General features: G+C 42.6%; 1 protein-coding gene across 1 annotated transcript in view; it reads left to right on the forward strand.

Moving 5' to 3' along the window:
* Positions 1-7,737, forward strand: part of DBX1 (developing brain homeobox 1) — an 8,670-nt gene extending 933 nt beyond the window's left edge. The window contains exons 2-4 of the mRNA XM_068125531.2: positions 1,090-1,194; positions 5,419-5,618; positions 5,901-7,737. Of these exons, the coding sequence (XP_067981632.1) occupies positions 1,090-1,194; positions 5,419-5,618; positions 5,901-6,206 (611 nt within the window). The 3' untranslated portion in view covers positions 6,207-7,737. The remainder of the gene's footprint in view (positions 1-1,089; positions 1,195-5,418; positions 5,619-5,900) is intronic.
* Positions 7,738-9,665: the final 1,928 nt, after the last annotated feature.

A 9,665-nucleotide genomic window follows, 5' to 3' on the forward strand; every position in this document is an offset into this window, starting at 1 on the left:
TTTTTTCTTAAGAAAGTCGAAGCCACTGTTGAAATTTTTTCTTTAAAAAGTTGAAGCCACTGTTGAAATTTTTTCTTTAAAAAGTTGAAGCCACTGTTGAAATGTTTTCTTTAAAAAGTTGAAGCCACTGTTGAAATTTTTTCTTAAAAAAGTTGAAGCCACTGTTGAAATTTTTTCTTTAAAAAGTTGAAGCCACTGTTGAAATTTTTTCTTTCAAAAGTTGAAGCCACTGTTTAAATTTTTTCTGAAGAAAGTCGAAGCCACTGTTGAAATTTTTTCTTTAAAAAGTCGAAGCCACTGTTGAAATTTTTTCTGAAGAAAGTCGAAGCCACTGTTGAAATTTTTTCTTAAAAAAGTTGAAGCCACTTGAAATTTTTTCTTAAAAAAGTTGAAGCCACTGTTGAAATTTTTTCCGAAGAAAGTCGAAGCCACTGTTGAAATTTTTTTCCTAAGAAAGTCGAAGCCACTGTTGAATTTTTTTCCTAAGAAAGTCGAAGCCACTGTTGAAATTTTTTCTTAAGAAAGTCGAAGCCACTGTTGAAATTTTTTCTTAAGAAAGTCGAAGCCACTGTTGAAATTTTTTCCAAAGAAAGTCGAAGCCACTGTTGAAATTTTTTCTTAAGAAAGTCGAAGCCACTGTTGAAATTTTTTCTTAAGAAAGTCGAAGCCACTGTTGAATTTTTATCTTAAGAAAGTCGAAGCCACTGTTGAATTTTTTTCCGAAGAAAGTCGAAGCCACTGTTGAAATTTTTTCCTAAGAAAGTCGAAGCCACTGTTGAAATTTTTTCTTAAGAAAGTCGAAGCCACTGTTGAAATTTTTTCCTAAGAAAGTCGAAGCCACTGTTGAATTTTTATCTTAAGAAAGTCGAAGCCACTGTTGAATTTTTTTCCGAAGAAAGTCGAAGCCACTGTTGAAATTTTTCAATAACAACAAGCTCTACTCTACTTGTATGGTATGATGTTTACCCATTGATTCGAGTGCAGCAATAAGATTTACATTTGAAAAGACGTTCCAGTTGAGACTTTAAAAAGACGCTACATGTTCAGTCCTCTGTGTTGGGTTACACTGATTCACCCTCTTCCCCGCAGAACCCTCGTCGCATTTTATGCAAGAATTGCCCTCAAAAAACACTCCGTACATTTACTTCGATGGGCACTTCCAACAACTTCTCCGGTCCGCTTACTACCCCCCAGGTAAGAAAGGTGCTCCAGTCTTAATGGTGTGCGCAAGCCACGTGAACCAATATCAATAAGTACAACCCAAAAAAAGCCTTTGACTAATTGCAACATTTTCTATAAATGATCTAATGGACCGTAATGACTTTCGAGCGGGGAATTGTCCCCTTTCATCGTAGATTTTCCCACAGGGCGATCCAGTGGCAGACAAGCCCCATGCACAACACCGTGACAAATGGCCAATTGAGTCCACTCCGGACTGCACCACGAAGAACTTCACCTCCTCGCTATGGAAATGGGGGAAGGGGGACCTGGCGGGTAGAGGAATCCCCTGAAACAATCAGTTCAGAGGCACGAGACAGAAAATTCCTGCTGGGAATATAACGGGACATCAAAATGGTGACGCTCCATAGGGAATAGTACGATTTGATGGATACTCGTCGGAATCCGTTGCCCCTGCGCATTCCTGGACGAGCCGATGGCGATCTGGTTGTCCCCAAACTGAAAAGCCTATTCTTCCCCCTGCGACGTTCGAGTCACAACTTCAGGCCATTCAGCGCCGTCCAGGCTAATCGGATGCGACTGCCATGGAGTGCGACACACGGCGCTCATTCGAACGGGGCGACCCTAATCCGTCGCTAAAATACCCGTTAAACGCGATTAGCGAGGCCGTCTCTATGAGCTTCCAACGGTCGTAACGTCTCTCCGCTCCATATATGGTCCGCTCCATATTTTCAACACCCGGCCGTCCGAGGCCGTTCTGCAGCAAGCGGTCGACCATTGGTGCAGTCATTCATAGGAAAAGTCTTCAATTCGTGTCTGGTCTAGTCACACAGGCTCACATCACAGAAGAGTCTAAATGTTCAAAAACAGGATACATTCATTCATTTTTCCAAAAAACCCACAAAGCTCAAACCATTAACCTCCTGCCCCACCTGGCATCTCACGAATTCAGGTACCACAAATATGCAGTTTCATGCCAGGGAATCGTGGAGCCCTCTCCATAAACTCCTTCAGAACTTACAAATGTTGTGTAATATAGTGGCAAAGGGAGTTGATGTCTAAATACACTAAGTAAATGGGTTTATAAAAGTTTTAAAATGCTCGGGCTCATCATTGCGATTGGTCACACGTTTCCATTGATCTAAAGTATATTATATAACATATACATCACCCTGTCTAAGTGTAATCATTCACCTGGATACATTAAGCTGGCTGTCTTCTTGCCCTTATACTCCATTGTGCACATTTCAAATCCCAGGTAGAGTTCGGAAGAGCAGGGCATTTAAGACAGTATTTTCACCTATAAGTTCACAAGTTGAATATTATGCCTTGTATAACATAATAATCTGATGTGAGCTGATAGCGAATAATAAATAAACAATTGAAGTCTTTTATGGAGATTAAGAACGATATTGCAGTTTTTAATTCGAAAAAACAACACGAATCAAAGTTTTAAATGACATCACAATGGGAAAAATGAACGGGGCTTATTCTTCGTGTTGGGGGCGCAAATGAAGGGGGTCATCCTGGGAAGGATATATGATCCAGGCATATAGGATCATCCACATTGACAGGATATTACCAGGTCATCTTTCTTTGGAATGCAGCATCAGAAAACTACCAGAGATCAGTAAGGGAAGTCGTTTTTAAAACCAATGAGCGGATCAACCAGAAGATCAAAATGACTGGAATAGTCTCCCTCAGTATGTAGATGGTGTCCTTTAAAACCCAACTTGATTTAAATTGACAAACTGGGAAGTTTAACCTAACTCTTTGTTTTACATCTAACTCATAAGTATTTAGTAAATTGATAAACCAAAAGATGTGAAGAGCGGAAGATTTCAACACGACTCGTCTCCGACTCTACTTCCGTGCAGATGATGACAAGTTTACCATGATAAATCCTCATAAAATTCCCTGTATCGCAATTGACCCCATTAACGTAATTCTCCGATGTGTTCGACATTGTTGCTATTATTCTGTGTAAAAGTTGTTCTATCAATGGCGGGTTTAAAAAGTAACGAATTGAACTACAGGTTTGGAGGGGAAATATTAGAACGGTTTTCAAAACTTTCTCGAAACAACATTGGTACAATCATCCCCCCCCCCCCCCCCCAAAAAAAAACAAGTCCCACATTATTATTATTATTATTATTAATACCTATGCCACCAAAGGTGGATGAAGGTTATGTTTTCACCCCTGGCTGTCTGTCCGTTTGTCTGTCTGTCTGTCCGATTGTGAACAACATATCTCAAAAAGTTGTGGACGGATTCGGACGAAATTTGGCAGAGATTTGGCGTATGTGATAAGGACGAAATGATTAGATTTTGGTGAAGATCCGGATTCGGATCCGGCTAGTAGAATTTTTAAAGTGATTTTACACCATTGGGAGATGGGGCCAAAAACGGTACATAGCAGGATATCTCAAAAAGTTGTGAACGAAACTTGGTGGACATGTTGGGTGTCTGATAAGGACAAATATATTCGATTTTGCTGAAGATCTGAATATGGATTCGGATATGATAATTATTTAATTTTTAAGTGATTCTTCACCATTGGGAGATAGGCCCAAAACCGATACATAGCAGGATATCTCAAAAGGTTGTGGATGGATTAGTACGAAATTTGGTGGACAGGTTGTGTGTGTGACAAGGAAGAATCGATACGATTTTGGTGAAGATCCGGATCCGGATCCAGCTAGTATAATTTTTTTAAGTGATTCTTCACCATTGAGTGATATGCCCAACCAGGTGGAGGTATGTATGCTCTCTACTGAGTGCCGTTCTAGTTAATCAATATAATTGTTGACATGATTATTCATTAAAATGTTTTCTTACCAACTACATTTATTGCATATTGTACCATAAACCAACTTGCGGTTTCTCGGATTATATCGTGAGTATCTCGTTCCAATAACTTTTTCAAGTTCCCTTCTATATTAATTAGTAGGTAATCATCAAGTCAACTTGACGTAAAGACTGTCAACAAAATCGTCTTATTTTCAACAATAATTTAAACACAATTGTTTTACATCGTGCTTTTGACAAATGATGAAGCTGTGAAATTGTTGTTTTGATTGTGTTTGGGTGCCGCTGGTTGTTATCTCCATATTTTGGGTTTTAGAAGGTTGAGCCTCCTCCCAGGAACCCCCGCTTCGGTGAAGGATTGCGATTCATGGGCTAAGTTGTGTATGTGTGATCATTTACAACATCCTTTAAATGTTCATATAAAACTTTAGGAAACAGAACGACACTTGGTAGCGAACATACCTCCGCTAGCCTGAACAGTTTATGTTTTGGATGCCACCGATAGGCCGGATATGGAACCGGACATGAACCAAAATATCATTGGCTTGTTCTTGTCACTTTCCCAACTCATCCACCAGGTTTTGTCATAATCTGTCCCAACTTTTTGAAATATCGTGGCAATCATGCAATGTATCGTTTTAGCCTCATCTCTCAATGGTGAAGAATCACTTAAAAAGTTCTACTAGCCGGATCCGGATCTTCACCAAAATTGAATCGATTCTTCCTTGTCGCAGACACAACCTGTCCAACAAGTTTCGTCCAAATCCGTCATTGACTTTGTCAGATATTGTGCTTTTATTATTTTGGCTCTATCACTCAATGGTGAAAAATCACTTAAGAAGTAAGAAATTATTGAATTCAGATGTTCACCAAAATCTAATTGATTCTTCCTTGTCACACACACAACCTGTCCACCAAGTTTTGTCGGAATCCGTCCATAACCTTTTGAGATATCCTGCTATGTATCGATTTTGGCCCTATCTCCCAATGCTGAAGAATCACTTATAAATTAAATAATTATCATATCCGAATCCATATTCAGATCTTCACCAAAATCGAATCTATTTGTCCTTGTCAGACACCCAACCTCTCCACCAAGTTTCATCCAACTCCGTCCATAATTTTTTGAGATATCCAGCTATGTATAGTTTTTGGCCCTATCTCCCAATGCTGAAGAATCACTTTAAAAATTCTAGTAGCCGGATCCGGATCTTCACCAAAATTGAATCGATTCTTCCTTGTCACACACACAACCTGCCGACCAACTTTTGTCTGAATCCGTCCATAACTTTTTGAGATAACGTCCTCACAGACAGACGGGTGAAAACATAACCTCCGCCAACGTAATAATACTGAATAAATGACGATTGTTGTGAGGAACAGATTTATGAAAAAAAAAAACCATGTGCGTGTGTGTTTGTGTATGCACAGCGTCCAACGTGCTGCCTGTACCTGGCTCATTCTCCTGGACCCTGGCAAGCCGGGGAAAGCCTCGCCGGGGAATGCTGCGCCGTGCTGTTTTCTCAGACGTCCAGAGGAAGGCTCTCGAGAAGATGTTCCAGAAACAGAAATACATCAGCAAGCCAGACAGGCGCAAACTTGCTTCCAAACTGGGCCTCAAAGACTCCCAGGTATGCCATGCCATCGGGAATTGCGATCTGTGGAGTCAACAATCACTAAATCCATGGTGTCTAACATATAGAAGTAAAGGAAAAGGTGGCTGGACAATTTTACTAATTATTATGCTAGAACCCGGATTGGCTGTTCACCTTCTTCCTAGTTAACAAATATTTTTCTCGGGTTCATAAAAGTTATCTGAATGCCTCATGTTCATTAAAAAAAAGTTATTGTTCACCTCAGTTTTCTGGAAGATGTTCTGAACCCAACTGATAATGCGTGCCCGATGTGCACAGGTTAAAATTTGGTTCCAGAACCGACGGATGAAGTGGAGGAACTCGAAGGAGAGGGAGCTGCTGTCTGCAGGCGGTTGTCGTGAGCAGACGTTGCCCAGCAAGACAAACCCCCGACCAGACCTGAGTCAACCGGAGTCCGGACCCGCATTTCTTTCCCCGAGCCTTTCGGCGCCCCCTTGTCTATGCCCCGTAACTCCATGCATCAAGGACTCGGACGATTCGGACGAAGAGAAGATGCACAGGAGTGTGGGTCCCCTGCGCTTCTCAGAGTCCGACCAAGAGCTGGATGAAGAATCTGCCGTGTGAGGTTGTCTGGTGTGGTCCGGTAGATCCCAGTCGAAGGCCGCACGAGTTCAGACTGAGTATGTGAACAGCTTGAGATTCATTCCAGACTGAGCTTCATTCCAGACTTTTGTCACCGAGCACAGTATTGATGGAATCATATTGTCGGTAAAATAATTTTGGGTTAAGAAGAAACGCCAATCCAAAGATCATGTTTGTGGGGGATGTCATCGGTACCTAAATTTTTTTTTTCGTTTGTGACCATCTTAGTGGTTCAAATGTAAAAAAGAGCTTGTAGAACAAATGTTTCAAACTGGAATGGATTTTGGGCTGAAATACACTTTCGCTCTTTTACATTCGTGACGCGAAAAAAGCACCGATGACGTTGTGCACGGTACGATGGTTATTTATTTGTGCAGGCGATGATTGATAAGAAGCTGATGTGAAATTTGATTTACAAATATTAAATATATTCATCCTAACAAAACAACTGTGTACACAAGGAACTTTGGTGCCGGAGGAGGCCAATTGGCCCATCATGCCTGCGCTGCACCAACTCCAATATATCCACATACTCTTCTATCTCCAATGTATCCAGTTACCTATCTAAATCCCAGTTAAACTTATCCACCTCCTCTGCTGCCACCACCTTTGTGTACAACCCATGTTCACCTTCATTCAAAACATACATCTGCAGACCCGTGCTTGCAGATCCATTTCCTTAGTTAACTGCTGTGTGCTTGCAGTATGATGAATGCAAATACAGTATTCAATGCAGTTACTTCTTGGTGACAAAGACAATTTCTATTTTATTAACCGCACTGAATAACACGAGCTCAGGAGAGTGCATCCGCCATGTTATTTGCATCCTCGACTTGTCGCGGCCTTCGATTGCCATCTTTTCGCGGCCTTCGATCGCCATTTTGTCGCGGCCTTCGATCACCGTCTTGTCACGGCCTTCAATCACCATCTTGTCGCGGCCTTCGATCGCCATCTTGTCGCGGCCTTCGATCGCCGTCTTATCACGGCCTTCGTTCGCCATTATGTCGCGGCCTTCGATCGCCGTCTTTTCGCGGCCTTCGATCGCTGTCTTGTCGCGGCCTTCGTTCGCCATCTTGTCGTGGCCTTCGATCGCCGTCTTGTCGCGGCCTTCGATCGCCGTCTTGTCGCGGCCTTCGATCGCCGTCTTGTCACGGCCTTCGGTCGCCGTCTTGTCACGGCCTTCGATCGCCATCTTGTCGCGGCCTTCGATCGCCATCTTGTACAAAATGTATTTTTTAACCAACCTGTACCAAACCGTACCATGCGTTTTAGAAAGAAAGTCCACTGTAGAATATTTATCCTTTTACAAAGGGACACTGTGGATATATTTTGGTAGAACGAATATCTATTGTTAAGCGTAATTCTGATAATGATTGTACCAGTAAGATACATTTTTCTTAATATCCCGTTTTGTAAAAGATTTTACATTATATCACTGATAAAGCAGTGTAGAAATGATACTGTATGGAATTTCTTTTTGTACAAGTACTGTATCAAATAAATTTCCCAAGACAAAAATGCTTGGTGCAGTCTGACACAGCCAATTTTCAAGTATATACATATATATATATATACATATATATTGTTGCGGATTTGAGAATCTTGTATACAAAGTCGAGTCGAGGCTCATGGAAGAGCTAGTAGTAGTGCACTCAACAGATCGGGACACAACAGGATGAAAATAACAGTTGAGAGAGGTGGGAAAGACTAACAGACTCCGTCTTAGAGCAGAGGTGAAGGCCAAGATGGAGGAAGACTTGGACAAAGTATGGGTGTGGAGAGAAATGAGGGGCAGGAAAGGATGTATGCGGTGGACAAGATGGATACAGAAGGAAACTTTCAGGAGGAAAACTGGAAATTTGGAAGGAGTAGAGATTGGTGTGGACATAACGAGGGTAGAAAAGATCATGGTTTTGGATTGGGGACGATCTGAGATGGTGGCGAACTTGGAGACCTGGCGGGAAGAATATTGAAAAAGAAAAAGATAAAAAAGATGGAAGAGGATGTGGAAGTTGGTTCCACAGATGGGAAAAGATGCAAGACCAGAAAGGAGGTGGTAGAACACAGAGAGACCACCGATCTGTCGGTGATGGCGAAGTGATAGGCCCATAGACCCATAGCTTCATTGTGAGAGATTCCAACGATCTTGAAGGCCTTGGTTTCCCTGGTGTCAAGCTGAGAAAGATGTAAGGCAAAGGTGCCAGCCCAAAGGGGAGAGCAGTACTCCATAAAGCTGCAGATGAAGGCCTTGTAGGTGGATAGGAGTTCATGTGTGCCAAGGAAGGACTTTGTATGACAGAGGATGCCCAGTTGGCGGCTGGCTTTGGAGACCAACTTTGAACTGTCGTTTGCCCAAGAAAGTTCATGGTTAAATGTGAGACCCAGGAGTTTGAATGACAGAACCTCCTCAAGAGGATTGTTAAGCAGAATATACACTACATGCCCAAAAGTATGTGGATACCCCCTTCTAATTTGTGGATTTGGCTATTTCAGCCACACCCAATGCTAACAGGTGTATATAATGAAGCACACAGCCACGCAATCTCCATAGACAAACATTGGCAGTAGAATGGGCCGTGCTGAAGAGGTCAGTGACTTTCAACGTGGCACCGTCATAGGATGCCACCTTTCCAACAAGTCAATTCGTCAAAGTTCTGCCTTGATAGAGCTGCCCCTGTCAACTGTAAGTGCTGTTATTGTGAAATGGAAACATCTAGGAGCAACAACAGCTCAGCCACAAAGTGGTAGGACACACAAGCTCACAGAACGGGACCGCCGAGTGCTGAAGCGCGTAGTGCATAAAAGTCGTCTGTCCTCAGCTGTAACACTCATTACCGAGTTCCAAACTGCCTCTTCAGGTAGCGTCAGCACAACAACTGTTCGTCGGGAGCTTCCTAAAATGGCTTTCCATGGCTGAGAAGCCGCACACAAGCCGAAGATCATCATGCGCAATGTCAAGTGTCGGCTGGAGTGGTGTAAAGCTCGCCGCCATTGGACTCTGGAGCAGTGCAAATGCTTTCTCTGGAGCAATGAATCATGCTTCACCATCTGGCAGTCCGACGGACGAATCTGGGTTTTGTGGATGCCAGCAAAACGCTACCTGCCCGAATGCATAATGCCAACTGTAAAGTTTGGTGGAGGAAGAATAATGGTCTGGGGCTGTTTTTCATGGTTCGGGCTCGGCCCCTTAGTTCCAGTGAAGGGAAATCTTAACGCTATAGCGTACAATAACATTCTAGACAATGTACAACGATTGGGTGCTTCCAACTTTGTGGCAACAGTTTGAGGAAGGCCCTTTCCTGTTTCAGCACGACAATGCCCCCGTGCACAAAGCGATGTCCATAGAGAAATGGTTTGTCGAGATCGGTGTGGAAGAACTTGACTGGCCTGCACAGAGCCCTGACCGCAACCCCATCGAACGCCTTTGGGATGAATTGGAAT

Source organism: Myxine glutinosa, chromosome 8, assembly GCF_964187855.1.
Source record: "Myxine glutinosa chromosome 8, kmMyxGlut1.1, whole genome shotgun sequence".
Taxonomy (NCBI): domain Eukaryota; kingdom Metazoa; phylum Chordata; class Myxini; order Myxiniformes; family Myxinidae; genus Myxine; species Myxine glutinosa.